Source organism: Lepisosteus platostomus, chromosome 5, assembly GCF_059453375.1.
Source record: "Lepisosteus platostomus isolate fLepPlt1 chromosome 5, fLepPlt1.hap1, whole genome shotgun sequence".
Taxonomy (NCBI): domain Eukaryota; kingdom Metazoa; phylum Chordata; class Actinopteri; order Semionotiformes; family Lepisosteidae; genus Lepisosteus; species Lepisosteus platostomus.
This window is the reverse complement of record NC_142615.1, coordinates 46686470-46713286: the sequence shown is the minus strand read 5'-3', so window position 1 is coordinate 46713286 and position 26817 is coordinate 46686470. Positions and strand designations below refer to the sequence as shown.

At 41.3% G+C, this 26817-nt stretch overlaps 1 protein-coding gene and 1 pseudogene across 2 annotated transcripts; both read right to left on the bottom strand.

The window, feature by feature from the left end:
• Positions 1–4692: 4692 nt before the first annotated feature.
• On the bottom strand, positions 4693–13105 carry LOC148667509 (antigen WC1.1-like; annotated as a pseudogene). Its single transcript, XR_015936641.1, has 12 exons — positions 12897–13105; positions 12729–12767; positions 11976–12290; positions 10746–11048; positions 9951–10352; positions 8994–9137; positions 8797–8895; positions 8355–8426; positions 7801–7887; positions 7215–7301; positions 6957–7028; positions 4693–5227 (listed from the first exon to the last, which is right to left on the bottom strand). The product of XR_015936641.1 is annotated as an antigen WC1.1-like (transcript).
• Positions 13106–13340: 235 nt separating this feature from the next.
• On the bottom strand, positions 13341–24931 carry LOC148667508 (scavenger receptor cysteine-rich type 1 protein M130-like). The gene is made up of 4 exons (XM_088630986.1): positions 24874–24931; positions 18268–18582; positions 14730–15038; positions 13341–13737 (listed from the first exon to the last, which is right to left on the bottom strand). Exons 1-4 carry the CDS (start codon positions 24929–24931, stop codon positions 13403–13405), a joined length of 1017 nt encoding a protein of 338 aa, XP_088487112.1. The 3' UTR covers positions 13341–13402.
• Positions 24932–26817: the final 1886 nt, after the last annotated feature.

The following is a 26817-nucleotide window of genomic DNA, read 5'->3' as shown; positions in this document are numbered from 1 at the left end:
CTCTGCATGGCTTGGCACCTCAGTACCTGTCTGAACTATTATCGCCCTACTCCCCACCTCGCAACCTTCTCTCTTCTAATTCTGCTCTCCTAACTGTTCCCCAAGCCCATCTACATTCTGTGGGTGACAGGGCCTTCTCCTGTTATGCCCCCAAGCCCTGGAACTCTCTCCCCAAGGATATCACAGAGTCACCTTCTCTAAACTACTTCAAATCGAGACTCAAAACCCTCTTCTTTAGAAAAGCCTTTACTGAACTGGTTCCATTCTTCACCCCTCTGCTTTTCTTAGTACCACCATCCACGGTCTCCTCTATGTATTGTAATTGTGTTTTATCTTGTGTATTTTTATTTATTGTTGTTGTCATTCTGTAAAGAGCTTTGAGAAGCCACCTTTTAAGGCGCTATCCCCATGTACCCCATGTATTAAGAAGACCCCCCTATTCCAGTATATTACCTGTAGTGTTATATTCAAAAAATCATAAAAAAGAAAGAACACTTTCACAACCCAAAGCAAGGTTGTATGAGGTGAGGGGGGCTGTCTGCTGTGTAAAACACTTGGTTGTAGCATTGTGAATGTTGTGCTTCAAATGCTATTGAGTCATGAAGAGGACCTCCCTATCCCAGTGTATTGCGTGTCTAATAGGTGCCGTATTGAAAAAATCATAACAAAAACTGAAAGAGGTTTCACAACCCAAAGCAAGGGTGGGAAAGGTCAGAGGACCTGCTTAGTGTGTAAAACACTTACTTGCAGCATTGTGGGTGCTGTGGTTTAAATGCTATTGGCTTGTAAACAGCATCCCCCTATCCTAGTGCACAGTGCCAAATTCAATAAAACCATGAGAAAAAGAGATTCACAACCCAAAGCTCTGCCAGTCTTCTGTGTAAACAATCATGGACATCATGATTTGAACATCATGGGTGCTGTTTTTAAAAAGCTGTTGAGTAAAGAATAGGAATTTTCCTGCAGAATGAAAACAGGAAATAAAGAAAGGGTTTCAGAAATAAAACAAAGCTTTATTCCCATGCTGACAGTCTGGGTAATTGGAAACTGCTGTTCTGCTTCCTATGGTCATATATGGGTTTTTCGCATGAAATTCTATTGAGCAGTATTTCTGCGTTGTGAACGTATGTATGTATACAGCGGTCCCCCAGTGTTCCAGATGGTGCGTAATTGCGCATTAATCAAAACCCCGACTGTCAGAAAAGGATAATTAGCTCACTGATATGTTTATGGAGGGGTTATGAGTCGTGGTCTTTAAAATGCATTTGGTTTGAAGGCGTTCTGTGTTATATGATATGTGATATGGACACAAGAATATTCGTGCGTGGAATAAAAAGACAAACTGAAGGCTGTGAGAACATTCACAATGTACTTTATACACAGAGCAATTGTATATACAAAGCAATTGTTTCATAAAAACGCTACAGGCGTGCCAAAATCGTTTTCGTACTTCAAGCTAACTTTACCCCGGTCAAAGTGATGAAGACACAGACATTCAATGAAAACGAATTTGATTCACTCAAGGCTCCGCTCTTTTGTTGTGATGTCATTTTAATTAATGTTAGCTGTGATTAGGTGTCGTTTTTGTCTCTTTTAACTTAAGAGTTAAAGAGTTTAAGAGTCTGCTCCTTTCTTCCTGGTATAGAAATAACATGTTCCATGTTTACAACCACCACTATAAATTATTTGTTCAGCTCTAACGCCTGTCTGCGTTGACAAGGCATCTCAAAATGACATATTAAATAAGAACACGATCCTTCCGGTTACCATTCCTGTGGTTGGAGCGTTGCTTCGCCCTTTTTCGTTCTTCTACAATATTTACAGACAGGGCTTTATCACTGGAGTTGTACAGAAGAAGTGTGCATCGGTCCATGAAAATCATCAGTACTGCTGTTGTTCTATGCGTAGTTTAACCGAGAGCACTTAAAAGATGCAAAAAGCTTTCAAAGAAAACAGAATTGAAAGACAGTAGAGTAAGGAGGTAAAAAAGCACTCCCCCGTCGAGGAATTAACCACCGTCGCCCGTGTGACTGGATATAAAAATAACTGATTCGTTTTTGCCCAGTCTCTGGAAGTTTCAATGTGATTATTTTTCCTTCCTTATTTCTTCATTCCCATGAATTTACTCTGTAGTAGAGGAAACACGAAAGTGGGAAATTGCAGGCATTCTCCATTCGCACACACCACTGGGGATGTAGTTCAGTGGTAGAGTGCGTGCCTGCATGTATGAGGTCCTGGGTTCAATCCCTGGCATCTCCACGTGCTTTATATTAATGTGCTCACATCGCAATCTTCTGTTGAGTGAGAACTCTTTGCTCGTGTTCATAGAGAGCCAGGTTTACACAATTAAGTTCAGTCACACACGAAGTGCTACAGTGTTGCTCTGCTGTTTTAAATGTACCTCCAAAGCATTTAGTTCTGTTAACTACAACAAATGATTTGAACTAATTTAACGTCATATTCAGGAAATCCAGAGAACGTCTCCACACTTGTCGTGGCTGTTGAAGAAATCACCTGTTAAATCTCACCCGGGATTTCTTGAGAGATCAATCAGCGCGCGAGTCTTCCCTCTGGATTCCGCACTAAACTGAAAGCTGCGCGAACTCCTCACTGCGTGTCCTGTACTGTTACAGGTGCTCTCGTGTAGATGTGGAGCACAGCCATAAGGACACTTGGAACTTTTTCCGTATGTGAAGGAAAAGGCAAAAGAGCATGAATAGTATTAATCGTATAAAACTCGAGAAAAAACTGAAGGACTGAACAACGACTTTTGATGATTACAAGAGATTCAAGAAACACAACCGTCCGCAGACGGGCTTGGATCCTGAACGCTTAAGTTAAAAGACAAAGCGAAGGACACGAACTGTAAACTCTCTGCACGTCTTACAGTATGTGTAATAAAACAATTTCTTACTTTCTTAATAATTTCTTACTGCTGATAGACGATTTATTGCATTTTAACAAAATCACAATTACAAACATTTTGGGTTAAACTGTTATTCACACACTCTAACGAAGATAAACGTTAGTGTCTTCCGGTGTGTGAGCCCATTTCTAATAAGAATAAAAAATAAGTTATATAAATTGAATTGTTCTACTTTTTATACTTACATAGTCTTATTAATATTTCAGTTAAATATTTTCTTCTGTAGTAATACTAGTCTCGATTTACAATTTTTGGACATTGTGCATCTTAAATAATTTTGTTATTAGTTTCGGTTTTGGAAAATCGCGCCCAGAAGCTACCAAAACTGATAATGTTCACAAGATGTGTAATGCAATAGCAGCCTTCTGGGTGAAAAACAAAAAGTATTTCTTGGTATGAATCCTAGCTCATTTATAGGCGGCATTCTAGGACTTCTCGCTTCAGAAATCCTGTCAACGCATCGTACGTTTCTACTCCATTAATATCAGCAGTGTTATCACTACCAAACGCTAAGAATAGATCCTGGCAATACTTCATGAGATCTTCGTTGGAAAATTGTTTATTTTATTTTAAAAAAATATTTTCAATACCATCCAAAAAGTCGAAGGTTTCAATTGCATGCAACTGATGAGATCTCTCTTCGATGGAAGTTATAAGTACATCCAAAACACGTTTCTTGTGGATCCAGAAGAGGATCATTATGAGGCTCAAAACATGCCTGTCTCTTCATTTTTTGAGGACGAATTGATTATTGAGGTGTAATCATTGGTTCAAAACCCAAATCATCTGCTATTGCTGCTGTTTCTTTGATAGTTTCTTCAAATCCTTCAATTGGTCTTCGATATCGAGGGATAATATCATACAAGTTGTGGTTTTCTTTTAATCACCAATTTTATTAAAATTTCACCTTCTTTTACAGATGTCTTGCATGTATCACAAGATATAACAGTCCCCTTGCGTCCTCAGGTAAAATGTTTTAAAAAGTACAACAAAAGTACAATATACTGAACAGCATTTATGCTTACATGTATGTTAAAATGAAGGTACATATACCAAGATATTAAAATACAATTGTACAGATTTTTGAAGTTTTCCACCAAATCTGCACTGTAATTTTGAAGTATTATAGCTGAGAATGCAAGGTGAGTATGAAGATCAAATTCAATGAGTGAAAATGATTTTCTTGGAAGTTGCTGATGTTGGTCATTATTGATCATTCCAGGTGATATTGACTTAGGTCCTCAAATGTTTACTTGTTGTAGCTTGAAATGTGCAAAACACTCACATTTCTTTCAAATATGAAGATGTTTTACTGTATCTAGTGCTCTGTACTCGTCAATCTGGGTGCTATAAAATACCTATGGTTTGAGGTGCAGTATAAAGTGAATATTGGGGTGTCTCCAGTGCTGTGGGATGCTGCGTTTTAAATTGAGCAGCTCCTGAAGGCAGGACAAGGAGTCTTAGATAGATAGATGCAATTTCTTCTCATGGGATCAATAAAGTATCTATCTGTCTTAACCTTTTGATTTGAAGGGAATGTAAATAACAGCCAGGTTGTCTCTTTGGTTGTGTTGTATCTGGTTCTGTCGACAGTGCCTTTTGTTCCTTGTGTGGATTAAATCATACTTATGAATTGATCACAAACATTTAGGCATTCTCTCCTTCTGGGGTTGGTTTTATCATTGTGAGTGGCCAAAGGTTCCTTATATATTTAATTAAAAGTCTTTAATTGTACAAAATTAAGAAATTACAGATGAATGACAAAATGGTTTTAAAAAGTTTATTTTTAAAAAGGAAACGTTAAGAAAATGTCTATACATTTCTGCACATCAGAAATGTTACATTCAGAATTCTATATCAATTAATAGTTTTATTTCAGAAACATATTGTACAAGAAAAAAGACTGAGTGGAATAGGGAACTTTAAGGTCTCCCTGTTTTAAAACAGAAACTGCAGGTCCTGTAGACAAAGTCAATGAGGACAGTGACTCACTGGTCAGAGCTCTCAGGTGACAGACAGTGTCAGTGTGGAAGCAGTGGAGTGAAGTGGACTCAGGTCACAGACAGTCTCAGTGCTCAGAACTGTTGTAAGACTGTGTGACTCTGTTGGTGAAGCTCTTCTGTGTCTAGACCTGCTGGAGGAGGTTCTCCCAGACAGATCTGTCAGTCTCACAGCGCCCATCCTCTCCCTGAGACTCGTCCCCAACATCATCGTAGTCAGTCCTATCAGGGGCAGGGGCTCCTTCTTCAGAGGGCAGTGTGGGCAGGACCCTGTCCACTCCAGGGCCAGGCTGGAGGACACCTGACAGAGAGACAGACTCATGATTTGTCAAATGAGCCAGTTATTGAAATAATATTGTTACATATTAGGATTATGAAAATTGTGAATATCAAAAATGACTGAGTAGATAAATTAAAAAATAAATTAATCATAACCCCCTACTTTTAAAGATTTTGCCAAGAATATACCCAAGCATTTGGTATAGTTAAAGGCACATAAGAGATTTGTTCTTTGGAACAGCTTTATTGAAAAAAGTACAATTAATTAAATATTTGTTATTAACAACACTACACACACGAAATTACACACAACATAAATATACAGCACGCATTTACAAATTTGCTAACAAGGTGTTTTAGACACCTACATCCTAACCACCCAGAAAATCCTCAAACTGCTACCAAGTATTCAGCTTTTACAGAACACCTATATGAAAGAAAGAGAAACCAAACCTTCTAAACCTAAGATATTACAACCTACAGTTAAATCTCTCTTTGTGAACCCAATTGTTACAAAATGAATGGGAGCCTATCTCCCTGTTCTAAAGATGCTCCCACTAGCCAGGAGAGGCACTCTTTAACTAAGGGATTCTCTAAAGAAGAAATAAAAGTTTCTAAAAACAACAGAAAGGCAAGCTCTCTTTATGAGGGTCAAAGACTAAACTCCAGTCTGGTCTTTCCAGTTGATCTGGACAAGTAGTAGAAGCAAGAAGTAGCTCTCACCTTCTATCATTCCTGGACGGTTGATTGACAATCATTTATCCAGAACTTAACTAAACTTTATGGTTGCTTTGATCACTGAATCTCACACCTCAACATCTCAGCAAACATCTCCTTGCTTTGCAGCCCCTAACCGTGTACTGTAATTGGAATTGGAATTGGAATTGATGACATTACCCAGGTGTACCTAGATTTTTTAAAACACTTACGTAGTCACAATAGTGTTGTTAATGGGGATTTTAATTTTCTGTAACAATCAGAAATTATAGCAGTATATTTTGAGAGTACTTGTAGACTTTTAGGAACTAATCAAACATAATAATCTATAGTCTCACACATATATTCTAACCAGACAATATACAATTTATTGATAAAATCATAATTTGCATAACAAACAATAAGCATAATAGAACATACTGTATCTGAGAAGTACTCTGCTTTGATATCAATGGCTATTAGTGGGCTAACAGTTATAGTATACAGAATAGATGTTACAATATTGTACTCAAAAGCATTTAATAGGTTTTTTTAATTCAATTGTATCTTTTTGGAAGAATTGATGATTCAGTGTAGAATTCACTTATACTTATGAAGTATCAATGCTCTAAAACCACAGTGAGGAAGACCTAGTAATTTCTGAGCCTAGTAATTCTCTCTGCAGTCAGAGAACAGAATTCCTGGTCTTGGGGAATCTAAAGCTTTGTTCTGCCCAGACCTCATTCACTCATCATTAATCAGCTGCTGATCAATTTAAATCAATTTAAATCTGATTGGCTAGGTGTGTCAGTAGGTGGGTTTCAGTGACACTGTGATCTTTGTGATCTAACTTTGTACAATTCAGGTCACTCAGTCTTTATTGGCTGTTATTGATCCTTGTAGGACATGATAGAGTGAAGCTACCGCTACTGCAAAATGCCTGATTCCCCCCTGTCTTGGATGACAGTGCAACAGAGATGGATTACTGGAGGTTATCTTTCCCATCCCTGAACTACCTAACCCACACCAAGCCCCCTGGCTGTAGCCCCTTTTACCTGAAGTGGGGTCTTCCTCACTGCTGAACACATCACTGTACCCAGAGGGTGTCTCATCAGAGAGGAGTCTCCCTGTGAACAGAAGAGCAGGTCAGGAATGGCTCTGTCATTCTGACAGACTGGCCTGTCAGAGACCTTTTCTCTTCTAGGTGGTGTTTATTTGCAGATATGAAATTAGGTTGAGACTAATTTCTAATGACAAAGGCTACTGTGGGCTGGTACAGGGGGTACTCCTTAGTCTTATTTATAATAACTCACCTGACACAGTGTCTGGACTCTGGGGCACAGTGATGGCATCATCATAGTACTCAGGGGCCTCTTCTTTCACAGAGAACATCAGCTTTCCTAAAGCACACAGAGCACAGCATCACTGTCACACATCAGCACACTGAGTTATCTAGAGCACAGGACTGCTGGAGCTCATCAGAACACACTGATTAACTGAACATCACACAGGATCTAAAACTCCAGGCTCTAAGTACAGGAGATCAGGGGGAACCTGATTTCCAGTCCTATTCACAACTGTAATAAATGTAAAACAATTCCTAGATTTTCAAATAAGATGTTGAAGGAAAACAGGGCAGAGAAATTTTGGCTGTATTTGGACAAAGAGGGTGGTGATGTGAACCCTATGAGATACTGAAGAGGAGCCGGACACTGGCAGCAGTGACCCAGACTGAGTGTGCAGGGATGAGATCACAGAGAGAGAGTCAGATTCATGTAACTAGTGCAGAGTAGTACAGACTCCGTATTCAGAGGCTGAGATCCAAGAAAGAGTAGAGAGATTCAGACTCTGTGGGATTGGTGCAGAGTTTCCCCATGTGATTGGACTGAAATAACCCACCTGACAAGGCATCTGGACTCTGAGGTACAGTTACAGCATCATCATAGTACTCTGGGATCTCTTCTTTCAGAGAGGTTATCGAGTCTCCTGAACCACACAGAGAGACAGAGAATTTACACTTCAGGACTCAGACTTACTTTGACCATAGAGCTGCAAAGTAATTGGAAAGTGTGATTTTAAATGTTTTGTGGTGTATAGTTAAGCCAAAACTCTAGGGTCGCTGATTTATCTGATCTGAAAGGCAGTTTTTACAGCATGCTGTTCCGCAGTCTCCTTTTCTATCAAAACCAATGAGAGCAGCACCCCGTTTACCACCCCAGTATTGACCAGGTCTAGTTTTGCTTAGCATCTATGATTTGCTGAGATAATGCTAGTGTGAGGCAACACTGAAAAACAGACTTTATAAAGTATCAAACACGTGTGGTTATATTTATATAATTCAGGATTTTCTACATAAGTTCTCTAAACGTCAGCCTGGTTTGAGGTGAGAGTGAGTACTGGACTGAAGACCTCCTCACTCCCACACTGAGCCCCCTGACTCCATCTCCCCTCACCTGGTACTGGGTCTCCCTCACTGTCCTCCACATCATCGTACCCAGAGGGCAGCTCGTCAGAGAGGAATCTCCCTGTGAACAGGAGGACAGATCAGTATTACCTGCAGTCAGACAGCAGACTCATTGCCTTCCACTGGCTACCTCAGAGTTTGTGTGTATAAGGCAGATCAGGAACTGTGAACTGTGGTGTCAGTTACTTTGACACCAGTTGAGAAGAAACAATCCTACAGTCAGTCAGCACTGTCTCTTACTGGGAGAGAAGCCAGGTTGTCAACAGAAACACAGAGTTTATGATGCTTTTCTTCACTTACTTTGACAGCAGTTGAGAAAGAAAACTCTACAGATTTAAAACCAGTATGGTGAGATTTTCTACAAGTGTTAAGTCCTCAGATCTTCCTCAGAAGATGGAGACTAATCACTCCTGAAGACTCTCTCCACTCACCTCTCCTGGGGGCGCTGTAGGTTCCCTCTCTGGCCAGTTTGTACTCTATTTCCTCGTAAACGGCATCATGATAGGGGGCAAGTGCTCCTTTAGATAGGGCTGTGTGAGGAAAAGGTAATTATATAAATATCAACTCCATGTGAGTGACAGAAATGACCACTAGAGGTCACTATGTGGATGAAGAGTTCCCTCCCTACCTTTCCTCAGATTCCTGTTCTGGATCAGCTGCCCCACTAACAGGGCCAGCACCACGAAGAGCAGAGCCCCCAGCAGCAGGAGGACCAGGGGCGAGGCAGACAGGCCTCCCAGTGGCTGTGTCTGGGTTGTTGTCCTGGTTCTGCCTGAGAGAGGGGGAGACAATTGATGAACAGGGATCAGGAGAGGTGCTCTTGGGCTCATATACACTTCGACACATGTCCTGTTCTCCTCCTGTTCCGATATGTGGCTATCATGGCTTCAGGGTGAACCCAAGATCAATGAAGAATAGTTAAGGATTCCCAATCTAACCCATCAGGACTGTCACTAAATCAGTGAGGAAAGAGAGGACACTAGCACAAGATCTACACTGGAAATCTGAAAACACTGATCTTCACTCTGAGAGAGGAGAGGTGACACTACAACAACACTGGGAATCTGAAGAGACACTGATCTTCACACTTAAGGAGGAGAGGAGACACTACAGCTACACTGGGAATCTGAAGAGACACTGATCTTCACCCTGAGAGAGGAGAGGAGACACTACAGCTACACTCGGAATCTGAAGAGACAGAAAGACAGACAGAAAGATTTCTGTTCACCTGTAGCTGTTGCTGGACTGGCTGTTGTCTCTGACAAACCTGTAAAAGAGATAGGAGAACTGTCATTATTTTGCCTTTGGTTTTACAGCAGGTTGAATCCACAGTGGTCTTAAAAAGAAAATCTTTATATTTGTTCCTTGAGGTCAAATCTAGGATTGCTAGATGAATGGTGTCTTGTTCGGAATTAAAGCCTAGTGTTGTTCACATACACAGGGCTACAAAACATCCCAATCTTGTGACTGATGATCTTAGTTGGTTCAGTTAGATATTAAGCAGTGATAGAGTATGGGTAACATCAGTCTAACTTCTCCATTGATCTGCTACCTTGTTCATCTACAGTTCTAAGACTCTCCTCACCTGTACAGGTAACCCCTGCATCCTCCTTGTGTCGACAGTCGCTATGATTCAGTCCAGAGTGACAGCAGTCCCACAGGTGAAGTTCACTGCCTGTGCAGTTCACCTCGTCCAGCCAGATGGCGCCGTTTCCTGGTCCGAATGAGGCCTCTACTGGTGCGCTCACTGCGTCCCCACAGCCCAGCTGTCTGCAGACCACCTGGGCATCCTGCAGGTCCCAGGAGTCATCACAGACTGTCCCCCAGGAGCCCTCATACCGCAGCTCCACCCGGCCAGAGCAGTTAGTGCCTCCAACCAAGCGCAGAGCCAATGGGACTGAAAGACAACAGTGAGGTTACTGAGTGTCATTAGATCTGTGACTGTAGACGAGAGCAGAGAGGTTACTGAGTGTCTTCAGCTCAGTGACTGTAGTAGAGATTAGTGAGGTACTGAGTGACCCTAGAAGAGAGCTGTATGGTTACTGTTCCTCAGCTCAGGGCTGACTGTTTTACACACTGAACTCACCTGGGCAGTGCTGCTGAGGCTGCTCTTCCTGAGGGGCTGGAGTGCTTCTGTCAGCTTCTTTTCTAGGACCTTCAAAGATTAATAGTCATATAAAAACATTATTATTATAAAATGAATAACTATGAAATTGCTTTCATTTTTATACATGTTTGGATATAAATTTATAATAATTCAATTGAAAGCTCTTATTATGTTCTGAACTTGGCAAAACACTAATCCACAGAGCTGCTCGAGATAAAGACAATCACTGCAGAGCTGTTTAAGAGGAAGGCAGCATTACTCTTCACTCTCTACCTGAGCAGGTGATGTTAGCCACTTCTTGGTCTGTGCAGTCATTCTGACCCCAGGGGGAGGAGGGACACTGCCACAGGGAAGAGTCATGTTTGCGACAGGAGACAAAGTCCAGCCATTTGGGATCTGGGCTCAGCCTGGAGTTTGTCTCTCTGATGGTGCCCTTGTCTCCACAGCCCAGCTGTTTACAGATCACTGCAGCTGTGGAGTCAGTCATGCCGTTCTGACACACACTGCCCCAGGTGCCATTGTAGTAAACCTCTGCCTGTCCTGAACAGCCTGCAGACAGTCTCAGCAGAGTGTAATCTGTCAAGACAGCAGGGAAAGTTAAAGGAAACAAACCCTGACAAGACAGCCCAACGTTTCATTCTGAACTGGTAAGAAACAACTAGCAATGAAATGAAATGAACATGTAATGAAACAATGACAGCTGTACAATAACACAGTTGACATGAAGGTGACAGGCAGGACTGTGTGGTTCTGTTCATTCAGAACCTGGACAGTGCATCACACAGAACTTTAAAATCCCATTACATGATCAGGTTCTGACCCAAAACATCATTCTGATCAGCTTGGCTATTCAGCAGCAGCACAACTAAGAGACTGAGGCATGAAAGTAGAACTCTTGGCTCAGGATGAGCGGTGCAGCATTATGAATGGAGAAAACGTGGCTCAGGGTGACATTTAACACTGTGTGGGTCATCAGGATCTGACCAGAAGCCATTCTTGGAACAAATCAAAATGAAACATTTGAGGCAGAAAATCATGAAAGATAATGGCCAAGACAAATACACCCAAACAGACAACAGGTCTTATTGATGTGAGAAGTTTAAAGTTTGGACCCTAGATTTTACTGGAGGACTGAGATGAATATATCCCCATTCACTAGTGGAGGGGAATTTCTCTTGAGTTTCTTTCTCTCTTTATTTATTTTTGCTGGGATGTGAATATGTGCATTCACAACTGTATCATAAATATAAATATTTATTTTAAAATTAATTCTGCATCCAGCTCAGTCTTTTCCTCAACAAGATGCATTTAAGCACTCCAGATGCAAACCATATCCACAATGTGGAATTCCAGTATGTGGATTATTTTATTTAGTTAACTTACTGAACACAGGATTCTCACATTCTCACAAGTCAAACATATTTAGGCACTCTAGATGCAAGCCATATCCACAATGTGGGATTAAAGAATCTGAATCATTGTAATTTTAATTATCTCCCCCACCTGAACACAGGATTCTCACATCCTCCTTGTGTCCACAGTCATGCTGTCCCCATCCTGCTGAGGGACACTCCCACAGAGACGAGTCGTTCCCCATACAGCCCACCTCGTCCAGCCAGATGGGTCCAGTTCCCTGGCTGAAGGAGGCCGGCACTGGGGCACTGAGGGCCGTCCCACACTGGAGCTGCCTGCACACCACCTGAGAGTCTGCCAGGTCCCAGGAGTCATCGCAGACTGTCCCCCAGGAACCATTGTGATATACCTCCAGCCTCCCAGCACAGTCACCTCCTGCACCAACCAGCCTGAGGGACAGCTGATCTAGGAGCAGAGAATTAGAGGTTAGGGGTCCAGAGGTCAGTGCAGTACTAAGAGATCACCATGACCTGCTGTTACAAGTTGAAGATTATCTCGGCCCACTAGGCACAGCAGATACAGTTCAAGTACAATGTTTCTTGACTTTTGATTAATTTAATATATACTTATTGTAACAGATTGTTCATAAGCAGTATACCAGATAAGTTACTTTTCTGACCCACTGCTGGGCACAGAGACAATAGCTCCACCGGTGACAAATTGCAGTATTCAGATAGATGCGTTTGCTGTAGATCCCAAAGACCCTAGTGTGTTTATGACACACAGAAAAAACTGCACACACACAGCTGTTGCCTCACTGACTGATCTGGGATTCCACTGAGCAACAGAGACATCAACACACACTGAGAGCCCTGGAGATACAGAACAGGGGCTAATTCATACCTGGTGTTTTGGAAAAGGGAACAGCTGAAGAAGGGAAACCTGTGAAACAAACAGAGAGAGAGAAAACAGACTGTGAACCATGTGTGAGAGGTGCAGTTTAGCACCAGAAATGAAACTAGAATTAAAACAGCACTGATGTGATTAAGACAGTCTTCAATCTCTCTTTACCTGCTCCAGGTGAATCTCTGGTCATATTTGAGTCTGTAAAACAGAAGAAAGGAGCTCATTTCTGTCCACAGGAGTGATGTTTCACCAGTGCAGGGTCAGCTGTGTGTGGGGCTCAACTGTACATAACATCTGTAATTATTGACTTTCTGAGACTCACTTTTTTTTCAGCCTCCTGTTAAATAGGGCTCCATTAATTAAACTAATTAAACAGTTCAGGTGTTAATTACGGGATACTGAGATCCAATACTTTCTTTCATTTTTAGGACAGTGATCTCAATATAAATGTAAAAACAGATTTATGTCCACAGTGAATTGTTGTACCTAATCATCTGAAAAAAAATGACAATGAAAATGATTACCCCTTTAGTTAATATTTGAGTTATATATGATATGATTCAAATATGCTCACATGCTTTAAGGAATATATTTTTACTGGCAGCGTGTAACAGAGCAGGTATTCAGTAAATCATGAAGACAGTGTGCTGCTGTGTGTAAGCACATGATTTTTAAACATAATTCTCACCAGAGCAGATGACTCCTGCGTCCTGTCCATGAGAGCACCCTGCTCTCCCCCATGTAGAGACAGCGCAGTGTGAGAGACGGCTCTCATTGCCCCAGCACTCAAACACATCAGCCCTTACTGGTCCACTGCCCTGTCCAAACCAGGCCTGTCCTGGTGCTGCTACAGCCTCCCCACAGTCCAGCTGCTGACAGAGAACACTGGCATCTCTCAGGTCCCAGTACAGGTCACACACTGTCCCCCAGTCCTTGAAGAGCCACTGTAACTCCACTCGGCCAGAGCAGGAGTCAGAGCCGTTCGCCAGCCTGAACCCTGTGTATCCTGCAGATAGGAGAGAACTTCACCAGCATGACACCACAGCAGGCTACAAGAAATACAACAAATTAAAGTACCAATACAGTGAAAAAAACTATAAGATTCAGCACATAGTGAGTGAGAAACCAATAGCAGGCATATAATAAGAACAGATATTGTGATGCCATAAGTGATTGTTTCCTCAAAGGGTGCTACTTTCCCTGGGGACTCATTTTTCCAAGTTTTCCCCATACGTAAGATAACGATGTGCAGCTCATAGGAGACAATTAGCACCCTGCTCTAGGCCACATGAAACCAGGAAGGATTTGGAGAAGACAGAAAAATTCCCCGATAATTGCCTCAGCCTGGCACATATTGAAATAAAGTATTAATAAATCATCCCCAAGATGAAAGTTTTCACTTACATTTTTCATCTCTACAATTCCAGTCTTAGGCCTGAAGAATAGCGTTGATATTTCTGTAACAGTCCTTGCCATCACACTGGCTGTTTACCTTACTTTTCCTAGCTTCATCAGTGAGCAGCTTTGTTACAATTGAAAAATCTACCTCCTACCTGCTAACTGTACTTTTTTCCCCACACAGTCTGAGAGCTGAAGGATAGGTTGCTGATATTAAAACAGGCTTTGACACAGCATAGGCTGATAAGTTTTCCCAGCCTCAAGGCTGAAGGATAGTTTTGGCAATTGGACAGGCTGTAGATATACGTTTCACAAAACAGCCCAGGCAGCTATGTCTAGTGTGCCCGGTCCAGGTCATATACTGTAAGTTCCAGCTAATAAATCACTGTTTTAAATTAAGTCTGGTGTGTGGGGTGTGTGCTTGGGACCCTGCCTAGAACATGCCGATTGCGTGCTGCCCCACTCGACACTCCTCAGGAGATCACCCACTCTCCCCTGGAGATCACTCAGTCTACAACAGAGATCACCCAATCACAATATGTATCATTTATGACTCTATAACGATTGTTTCCATGAGTGAAAACGTTGTGACAATCTTACCTGTACAAGTCAGACTCACAGCTCTACTCTGGGAGCAGCTCTGCTCTGGCCTGGCTGCAGTGGGGCAGTGCTGTAGCTTGGACTCTTGTCCTCTACACTGGAACTGCTTTGACCTGACTGCACCCTGGCCCTGTCGGAAATGAGCGCCTCTGTATATCACTGCAGGAGCCCCACAGTCCAGCTCCCGACAGACAACCTCTGCATCCTGCCAGTCAAAGTCAGAGTCGCACACTGAGGTCCAGGTGTTCTTGATATTCACCTCCACTCTCCCAGAGCAGAGACTGTGTCTGTTCACCAGCCTCAGGAAACCTGCAATAGAGAACTACAGGCTGTCAGTCTCAGCAGGTAATCTCTCATAGTACAGCTCATTGCTCACTGTCACTGAACCTGGTGCCTGTGAGAATTAAACTTACTACCCTATGAAAATAAACCAACTTCATGTGAAAAAATAAATATCATAGATTCTCAATTTAAATCTTGACTTCCTATTGTTTCATTCATAAATATATTTACACCTACAATTAGGCATAGAAAATTACATTTTAGAAATACATACACTATTACAATCAATTGTACAATAATGCAGAGTGCTTTCAATAAGAATATAGATAATAGGATAGATATAGATAAAAAAGTAGATAATAGGACATAAATAAAAATTAAATGAAAGAGAGGAGAGTTGGAAAAAAATCTGAAAGGTCAACTTCAAAAAGTTTAACCATAAAATATTTGGGGGCTGAACTTTTTTACAGATTGTAAAATTGATTCCTTTCCTCTGGAAATAATGTAGATACATGTACATCTAATAATTGTAGATGAATGTTAAGACTCTAAATCATCAATCTCCACCTCTTGTCACGCCCTCTGCAGCCAGAGGGCGCTCCTTCTCTGTCCTGTCCCTAGTTTCCGGTCTGCTGTCCTTCCTGTCCCTCTCTTTCCCTTGGGCTATATATTTCCGGGTCTTGCACTCTGTCCTCGCTCAGCATTGAGGTTCGGATGTCCTGAGACCCCCCTAGCACCAGGGCGCCCCACGTCCGCTCCCTGAGGGCATAGGTTTCTATACGGCATTCCTGAACTCTTTGCACTAATGAGCCCGGGCCTTTTTCCCGTCTCGCGGCTACGCATATGGGTCTTTTTCTGCCCTCCTGCTCCCCACCGTTTGTCCCTTCGGACGTCCATGACAGAATGCTGAGCCACCTACTGACCCCGCGAGCGGCGTTTTTTTTTTTTGTCTTGCCGCAGTTTTTTTTTCTTGTTCTCTGGGCTGTTTTTTTTTCAGTTCCTCTATTCTAATCACTGGATATCACTCCGATCTTCCGTGCCTGTGTGCGGGTCCTGTACCTGGCTTTCCTCGGGTACATCACTCCGATATCAGTGATTGAGTGTTGAGCTGGCTTGCCTATTCTTATTACTGGATATCACTCCGGGCATCTGTGTCTGTGAGCGGACTGTTTTTGGTTCCTATCCTATTTTGTGTGGTTTGTCTCCCTGGTCTTTCCCAGGTTTTTGTCTGTTGTGTTTGTGCTTGTGTACTTTTTTGTTTTAAGTCTCCGGAGCTCTTCTCTACCCCCCCTTCCTCCACCCAATAAAGGTTTATACCCCGGAGGAAGGGGTAGCTCTCAGCCGTGGATTCCCGGAGGTTTCCTTTCAGTTAAATGAGGTTTTTCCTCCCCCCAGTGCTGTGCAGCTCATTTCTTTGTATGGGCGTCGGGAGCCGCCCATGAAGGGGGGGGTACTGTCACGCCCTCTGCAGCCAGAGGGCGCTCCTTCTCTGTCCAGTCCCTAGTTTCCGGTCTGCTGTCCTTCCAGCATTGAGGTTCGGATGTCCTGAGACCCGCCTAGCACCAGGGCGCCCCACGTCCGCTCCCTGAGGGCATAGGTTTCTATACGGCATTCCTGAACTCTTTGCACTAATGAGCCCGGGCCTTTTTCCCGTCTCGCCGCTACGCATATGGGTCTTTTTCCGCTCTCCTGCTCCCCACCGTTTGTCCCTTCGGACGTCCGTGACACCTCTGTGCTCTAGCATTTGCCTCTAAAGAAGGTGTTCAGTGCATTATTATCTGTACACTGGGGCAAATACAAGATACAAAAATCAGAGACACTAAATTTATCAGTTTGTGGAATATTACAAATCAAACTATCAGCATCATTCCAGCTGTTCCACATGTTCATAGCAATAACCACAGTGCTGAATATGCCACCTGTGGAACACATTCAACTGTAGAATAAGTAAAAATAGAAACTGATCACAAATCCATCCATCCATTTTCTAACTGCTTCTTCCAATTGATGGTTCCAAGTGTATCTAGGGCTGTAGAATTAATAAATACAGAAGGAAAAACTGATCCTTATCACCAAATTCACAGAAGCAGAACGACATGTCGTAGACTCAAAGAAAAGATTCCCTATAGCCTGGTGCTGCTGAAACAGGACTGTCTGACCTGAACACTGACACACACTCTGGACAAGACCAGCACTGTCACAGCCTGGCATTACTAGAGCAGGACTGTCTGACCTGGGCACTGACAGACACTCTGGACAAGACCAGGACTGTCACAGCCTTGCACTGCTGGAGCAGGACTGTCTGACCTGGGCACTGACAGACACTCTGGACACATCGAGGGTTGTGCTTCTCCACATGAAAGCAGATCTCAGAGAATGACACACTCTCATGGAGTTCAGCACTAATTACACACACCTGGGTCTAGAGTCAGCTACTGGCTACAGTGCATCACAAGAAAATACATGACCATCAGTGCCTTAAAGAAGTCAAAATATGGCAGAGCAGTTAAGACGTTAGAGGTCCAGTCTGAAATAGCAAATGTGAAATAATTAAATTACATGAATGAACCAACAGAACTGTTCTTTTTCTTTTCTATTTATATCCAAAGCTGCATTAGGAGCTTATCTGACATTAAATTATTAAATTCTGGGCTCCTCAGAATCAGACCGAGAGTCACTCTACCACCAAGGATCAGCCCCTTGGACAGCTGGTAGTGCAGCTGAACTCCACTACAGCACTGAGCTCCAACATACCATTTAAACACACCTGAGACTGACCAGATCCACTGACACTGACACCAAAATACCATTAAAACACCTGAAAATGAAAAGGCATTTCACCCATCAGCACAGTGGAACCACAGTAGATTGTCACTTCACCAGTGCTAAAACAGTAAAGGCGCAGTGAAGTAGATACAGACTCACTGAGCACAGCCTGCCTGTTTAAACTGAACAACACTGAACAACACTGAAGTGCCTGGAGAGAGAGGATGAGCTACAGGAAGACACTTCCTGTTGTCCTGCTACATAAACACAGAGGAAACACAGAAACAAGACACACTTAAATTAATATATACATTTAATATAATATGTTTATAACGTATATTGCTTTTAATTATTATTATCATCATATTATCAATACTAGATTTTAATTTATTTAGTTTTAATTAAATGGATCATGATGATGGACTCTAGATCAGTGGAGGAGTTTTCATTGTCCTCAAGCTGGAGACTGGAGAGAGTCTCTGTCTCTTACCTGAACACCTCACTCCAGCATCAGAGTCATGACTCAAGCCCCAGTCTTTCACTTCAGTGTTTCCACAGGCCCTCAGCGCAGACTCAGACCCGCTGCACTCTACCCAGCCCAGCAGGACTGATCCAGACCCTGGTCCGAAGTGAGCTCCTCCTGGTGCTGATACAGCAGATCCACAGCCCAGCTGTCTGCACACCACTGCAGCATCATTGAGATCCCAGAGACTGTCATACACTGTCCCCCACTCTCCACCATGATACACCTCCACTGTGCCCTCACAGGGACTGGCACCATTCACCAGCCTCACATCAGCACTGCCTGCAGAGAGAGAGAAACAACACTTATCACCATGTCTACAGGATATTTTTATACTAAGACATTTTAGAAGCACATCTGGAATTTTTATTTTGTTTTACCTGTTTGATTGGATTGCTAGTCCCTCCCATGGGGAACAAGAGACAGTGGAGTGACAGGAAGTCCACCAGCAGCCATCATACCTCTCCCTCCACACACCTGTGTCCAGCTCCTGTTATATATCTCTCTGTCCATATCACTGTGTGACTGCAGAGGGCTGTTCTGCTGTGGTTACTACAGTGGACAGTGGCTGTAAAGACTGTGCTCATGTGTTTCTAAAAGCTGTGGTTAGTACAGTGGACAGTGGCTGTAATGACGGTGTTCCTCAGTTTCTAGAAGCTGTGGTCAGTAGAGTGGACAGTGGTTGTAATGACTGTGTTCCTGTGTTTCTAGAAAATGTGGTCTGTATAGTGGTCAGTGGCTGTAATGATGGTCTTCCTGTGTTTCTAGAAGCTGTGTTTAGTACAGTGAACAGTGGTTGTAATGACGATGTTCCTGGGTTTCTGGAAGCTGTGGTCAGTAGAGCGGACAATGGCTGTAATGACTGTCCTCCTGTGTTTCTGGAAGCTGTGGTCAGTACAATGGACAGTGGCTGTAATGAGTGTGTTCCTGTGTTTCTAGGAGCTGTGGTCAGTACAATGGACAGTGGCTGTAATGACTGTGCTCCTGTGTTTCTGGAAGCTGTGGTCAGTACAATGGACAGTGGCTGTAATGACTGTGCTCCTGTGTTTCTGGAAGCTGTGGTCAGTACAGTGGACAGTGCCTGTAATGAGTGTGTTCCTGTGTTTCTGGGAGTTGTGGTCAGTACAGTGGACAGTGGCTGTAATGACTGCATTCCTGTGTTTCTGGAAGCTGTGGTCAGTACAGTGGTCAGTGGCTGTAATGAGTGTGTTCCTATGTTTCTAGGAGCTGTGGTCAGGACAGTGGACAGTGGCTGTAATGAGTGTGTTCCTGTGTTTCTGGAAGCTGTGGTCAGTACAGTGGACAGTGGTTGAAATGACTGTGTTCCTGTGTTTCTGGGAGCTGTGGTCAGTACAGTGGCTGTAATGATTGTGCTCCTGTGTTTCTGGAAGTGGTCAGTTGGCTGAAATGATGGTCTTCCTGTGTTTCAGGAAGCTGTGGTCAGTAGAGTGGTCAGTGGCTGTAATGAGTGTGTTCCTGTGTTTCTAGAAGCTGTGGTCAGTACAGTGGTCAGTGGCTGTAATGAGTGTGTTCCTATGTTTCTAGGAGCTTTGGTCAGGACAGTGGACAGTGGCTGTAATGAGTGTGTTCCTGTGTTTCTGGAAGCTGTGGTCAGTACAGTGGACAGTGGTTGAAATGACTGTGCTCCTGTGTTTCTGGAAGCTGTGGTCAGTACAATGGACAGTGGCTGTGGTGTCAGAAGGCTGAATGACTGAAACCAGGTTTGGTGTATCTGGTGTATCTGGGTCTCAGCCCCCACATGTACTTAGCAGTGGGCACTGACCGCATGTCTGTATCAAGTAAGAGATTTAAACACTAATAAGTCTTTTCAACAGTCTACTTTGAAAATAAGTTATAAAATCCAAAACAGAATCTTATTTTCTTAATAGATGGATGCTTCACAACTTGTGCTGAAATATGTGAAGTGTAATGCTGCAGAAAGTTGGAAAATCTGCAGCTGGAGATATAATTGAAACCCAGGCACGGGACTTTGAGCTCTTTCAGAGTTTGAATGATCAGGGAATATCAGATCGAATGCAGGCTGCTGGGCTGAATGAAAAAGGTGAGCAGAAAGAAACAATAAAGAGGGACACCCGTCTCCCAGCTGAAATAAAGAAAAGAAAGGCTGGAGAGTCAGCGAGGAAAAGGAAAGAATTAAAACAGAGAAAATATTTCAGGATCGAAGAGCAGGAGTAGTGAGAAATTAAAATAACCGAGTGATAAACTTGACTATGAGAGGAGTGCGATCGCTAGGTTCACAAGATTTAGCTCTAACGATGGAGATTCGGTGTTCTGAACAGTTTCAAATAAAGAGGTGATTAGTGTGACTGGGAGCCTGAATGAAAGACTGAAGGTTTAATTGAAAGACGTCCTGACCCAGTCTGAATGACAGGGTGAAAGCTCGAGGGAATGTTGCTGTTGAGTCAGTCCCAGCCCAGACTGTACGTGAAGTGTGTATACTTACTGTCCAGGGCACATTTACAGTAACTATATTTGTTCTTTTTGATTACATTTTCAATCACCTTCAGTTTGGAGTGTGAAATATTTTTTTCCATTACACACTATATGCTACAATTCATTTAAATACTATTTTTTATTCATATATTTTTTGCTATGCTTACATGATAAATATGTGAACAATGTGTTTTAGCTTTTACCTCTCAAGATCTTAGTACATAATTCACAGATTGAATTATAGTTGCACTTAATAATATATTCTAGAATCACAGTGCACAGGTTATTTTTATTCATCTTTTTTTTTAATTCCATAATGTAAGAAAAATTATCCCTATCATTAGTTATCTAAGACTTACAAACAACAATTCATTTAGCTGTGAAGTATCAGTCAAATGCAGAATAAACATGGAAAAATAATTAAACCTTTCTCTCTTCAAAATGAAGGACTTCCGGGTCAAATACACATTTCTTCCTACAGAACAGACACATTTCTCAAATAAAACTCCAGTCTGAACAGATCCCAAACTTTTGTTTAAAGTTGAAAAAACTACAAGATTTGCCTCAGGACTCCTGTGTTGTTACTGAAACTGGACATTGTTGTCTAAAAGCACCCAGTATGGATTCAGGTCAGAAAACTACAACACACTGCAATACAAATACCTACCACCTGGACGTGACTGTTATAACAAATAAACACAACTATATGTCTTGTCCTCAATCATGTTACAATGTTAGATCCTTCTGTAATATAATTACCATAGTATCTAAAACTACTGTAATCATTCTCAAAAATAACCATGGATCAAAAATATTTTAATACATTTACTTTCAGTACTCCTATTTGTATTAGCACATTCACCTGCAATAGTTACTAATATTATTTGTTAATCGGAAACGTGCCTTAAATATACTTTTATCTCTGATCACCTGTCTGTAATAGTTCTTTGCACTAAAATTGTCACCTTCTCTCAAAATACTCTATTTTTAATAACATTTCCATAATGTTATAATGTTATTATTATTAATGTTACTTTAATAATACAGTAAATGCACATGTATCAATAGTAATAATTCTGGAGTCTCAATAATACTCTAGTATTAAATAACACACTTATCTCAGTTAAAATATTAGTCTAAAATACTCCAGTGTTTAATAACACATCAGTTAATTACTTTAATAAAACATATTAATTCATCATTGTGTAAAATAAAATATCAGTCTGATCAATACAACAATGTTTAAAAACACACTGATCTGTGTTAATACACTAGTGTGTTTTTATACCTGTTAGAGAGGGCAGAATTGAGCACAATGAAATAAACAACCCCTGGTAAATATTTTGAAGATGTTGTATTATTGTTAAAACATTTGTATTCCTATTTGTTTGCAAATGGGAAAATTTCCACAAGTCCTAGCACATGACCCAAATTACAGCCAAAATTTTGTATTTTATTATTATGGTAATAGATAAGGGATTGTCAAGTTGTACATCATTTTTGATAAGGTTGCTAAATATCTACAATATTAATAGTTATAATAATTATATGTTAGTACTTAAAAACACTATCCTTAGTCTGTGTTGTGTGTAATAGTGTATAACTGCATATAAAACTATTAATACAGCATTAATAGAAAATAGTTTAAAAATTCATATAAGCTGAATTAATATTATGATAAATTGTAGAGGTGAAATTCTTGTTATTATTTATAATTATTTTTAATTATATAAGCTCCCTTATTTATAGCATCAATTATAATTTTAAGGGATATCCATAAAGCTGAGTTTTAAATTAAACAGAAAAGCGCTTCTGCATGCTGTGGTCACTACGGCGGGCAGTGGCTGTAATGACTATAGAACCTCAGATGGCTGGTCCTTGGTTCCAGGAGACTGTGGTCACTGTACTGGACACTGTACTAACTCTGTGGCTTCCAAGTCCTGGGACCAGTGTTTCTGTGTTAGTGGGACCTGTGGTCACAACAGTGGTCAGAGGCTGACAGGTACTTCACATGTTGTGCTGAAATGTGTGTGAGGTGTATATTCCCATTGTCTGTATGTGAATTGTTGACAATGATTTTCTAGCCTTTACCTGCCAACATCTAAACTTAACACATGATCATCAGATTAAATTATATTAAAGAACAACATTTTTCAAAAATACCAGACAGCCCAGTAAAACTGTATCGGGTCGTAATAATATTTAATATTTATTAATTAACCATACTATTTTTAACCATACTATTTTTGCACTTTTCCAAGAATTACCTTGCACTGTTTTTGTCCTGTAATATTTTCTCTGTTTGCGGAATTTTCCACAGTTTTGATTACTTGATTACATGTTATTTATGTTATGTTATTACATGTTACTGTTTTTGCTATTGTGTTACTGTCTATTGTCTTATCTTCTGTCCTATTTATATAATGCACCTGAGTGACTAATGAGAAACACTTTTCATTATACCTTGCACCTGTGTAAGTTTAATGACAATACAGTTGAATTTAATTGAATTCAACAGGTTTAACATATAGGCACAGATACATTTATTGTGATGTTGTCCTGAGCAACTGCTCAAAAATCTAAACTTGAGTCCTGTGATTACGAATTAATTTTTAAATATTTAATTTGTATGATAACATGTAATTAAATATTTAATTTGTATTACTTATACTTATATAATTGGATTTGATAATAATTTCAGATTCCGAATGTAGTCAAAAACAATAAAGCATTCTTATTAAAACTTCACAATTTACAAAAAAAACCTGTCATTAGATAACTAACCTAAAAACACAAATTAAATTATTTAGCTGTTAAATAATAGACAAATCCTGTATAAACACAAAACACAACTACCATTTTTTAATTCTTCCTGTAATGCCACAATGTCTTGTAGTTGTTAATGTTATTAATGTTACACCTCAGTTTCTGATGAGACCCCAGTTAATAATAATACACCTACAATACTAAGAATTTCCACAATTTTGTTAATAATTTTCATTTTATAGCTTATAAACCAATAATGAATGTAACTTTTATCAGCCTGTGGTTTTCAATGTGAAAACAAGCAAGCCTGGTCTTTATGAACAAGGTATACAAATACAAATACATACAGTATACACGTTTTATTTTCACACTATAAAAATACAAGAGGTAATTGTCCTATGACTGAAAATACATTTTCAAAATGTAATTGTATGTCTTTAAAATGAAGAATTCACATTTATAACTTCCTATCATATTGGAACACATATTCTTAAAACACCTAGAGGAACTACTTGTTTTCACAGCAACTGAATATCACACAGCTTAACGATAGAAACCTGGACTGTCTGAATACACCAAAGATATAATGGCAGCATTAAAACTCCAGTCTTAATTCTCTAGCATAAACACTTTAGGTGGTAATAACACATTTACTGTATATCTTTTAATATATCAGTCTGTAATAATTTAATATCAGTCTCAATAATAATTCACTATTTAAAAACACGTGTATCTCTATTAATGCACCAGTCTGTATTAATACAATACTGAGGAGTCAGAATTGAACACAATAAAACAATAAACAACCCAGGGTATTTCTGAATCATCCTGTATAATATGATATTATTCTAGAAACATTTTTTATTGCTCACACTTTTTTTGTTTTCGAGTAAATGAAGACTTTTTCACATGTCACAGCATATCACTCAAATTATCACTTATATATAAAGTTTATTATTACAGTAACAAGTAAGTTAAATAACTTTTTAAAGATTTTATACGCTCCATGTTTTCACAAATTATGAATAGAGGGTGATAATGGCCAGCTTCTGCTGTATCCATCTATAACATTATTATTATATAATGTTTAGAAATCTTAAGAATATTTTTAAAAAATCCAATAAAAATTAAAAGCAACTAATTATATTTAGACACAGCTAATTATATTTCCTTACTTACAGACCAAGATAAAATACAGTTAAAATATTTTTGATGAATACCCACAAAGCTGAATGTAAATTAAACATTTAAAAATTGTTCAACCCACTTATTGCTCCATTTACATAAAAAATCTAATTAATTTAATTCCAGTTGTTGTCTGTCTGTCTGTACAGGAAAAAACTGGTCACTTACTGGCTGAGCTGTGCAGCACCAGGACAGCGAGAGAGAAGATGGACAGGCAGCTCTCCATTGTCATCAGGACAGAGCGCAGCTGTCTTCACCCCTGAGCCCACAGGGCAACTGAGCTGCTGCTCCGCACCCCAGACCCCCAGTAACAACACAGCCCCCCGCCCCGCCAATCACACACAGCACTGCCTTTTCAGACTGACAGCAGGAACCTCTCACACAGGCGGGATGGCCAATCAGACAGGGCCCTTTCAGTCTTCTCCATATATATCAGAGACACATCACTGTTTCCTCTCCCTGAAGACACTCCCAGCAGCGCGGAGGAGAGGAGAGACAGGAGCAGCTCTGTGTCTCACTGGAGGAAACACAGATACAGATACAGACAGCAGGGCTGCAGGTGCTACAGGGGCAGGAAGAGATCAGATATTAAACAAAAAAAAATCTTTGCAGTTCTAGACAAGTATTATAATTGAAAATCAGTATCAAGATAATCAATTATGTATATATGGTCCTGTAATTCTTGCTGTCTGTATCAGGAAGTGTCTAGAACGTGGTTCTGTCTTGCTGTCTGTGTCAGGCAGTGTCCAGTGACTGGTGTCCTGAATATGGTCCTGTCTTGCTGTCTGTGTCAGGCAGTGTCCAATGACTGGTGTCCTGCAGTGACTCACAGAGTTGTTGTGTCTCCAGACAGTAATGTCTTCTGGTCATGGTCAAGGGCAGTGTGAGGAGAGCCTGTGCTCAAGGTGGCAGTGAGGTCACTCAGGTCAGCACAGGAATACAGAGACAAGGTGGACTGAATAAGAACTGGCTGTCCTGTGACTGTGATCAATAATTTAAATGAAAAAGAAAGAAAAGCCCAGCAGTGATTGTCCCTTATGTACTGAGCCTGGTGGACAGCAGCTCTTCCAGTTTAGTCCCTCAGACCCTGTGTCTGTCCAGCTACAATCCACACAGATGTTCCAACCCCTCCAGCTGTGGCCCCAGTGTCTCTCTGTGTGGAGCTGACTGCATGACTGAGACTCTCTAACAGCACAGTGGAGCTGAACTGATACTGATACACTGATACACCACCAGTCTGAACAGTGTGAGGGCACAGCTCACATCCTCTTCCTTATTATTATAGGTAGTAGTAGCAGTAGTATCAGTGGCAGCAGCAGTTGTGGTAGCAGTAGTAGTATTAGCAGTTATGCTGTATTTAAACTCTCCTGTTCAATATAGCAGAGTTCTTGTGTTACAGCTTCACCATAATAGCTGCAGCAGCAGGAGCCGCAGAGCAGGAGTCAGTTTCAAATTTGAAAAAGCAACAAAATAATGAAATAAAAAAAGTTCAGTCCTTGTTAATACAGTGGTGATTTAAGGCAGAGCTGTACTGGAGCTACAGGTCAGGCTCTGCAGTGAGACTGTGGTTTGTGCTCCTCCGAGCTCTTCCAGCACAGGAAGCCAGGCTGTACTGTGAGGCTGTGGGTGTCAGTGTGATGAGGCAGCTGAGAGCTGAGCTGTACAGAGAGACACACAGGGAGTCCAGTGTTCAGAGCTCCAGTGCTGCACAGGGAGACACAGGGGAGCCCAGTGTTCAGAGCTCTAGTGCTGCACAGGGAGACACAGGAGAGTCCAGTGTTCAGAGCTCTACAGGGTGACAGGTCCTCTCCCCACACAGCTCTCTCATGGTGTCTCTCAGGGCTGAACAGGAGGGGCTGTTCCTGTCAGAATGGAGGCTGACTCTCAGAGCTCCAGTGTCAGTATGAGGAGAAGCTCTCAGACCTGACTGCTGCCAGAGCCTCTGAGCCTGAGTGGCCATGAGCACTGAGCTCCTCAGCAGCTGAGAAAAGCCTCCTGTCTCCTGTGGTCACAGTGTGGTTGAACACCTGCACTGTCTTCCTGCTCTTTCTCCTCTCTCTCCCCCATCCTGTCTCTCTCGCTGTGTGTGCTCTTATCTGTCCATCTCTCTCT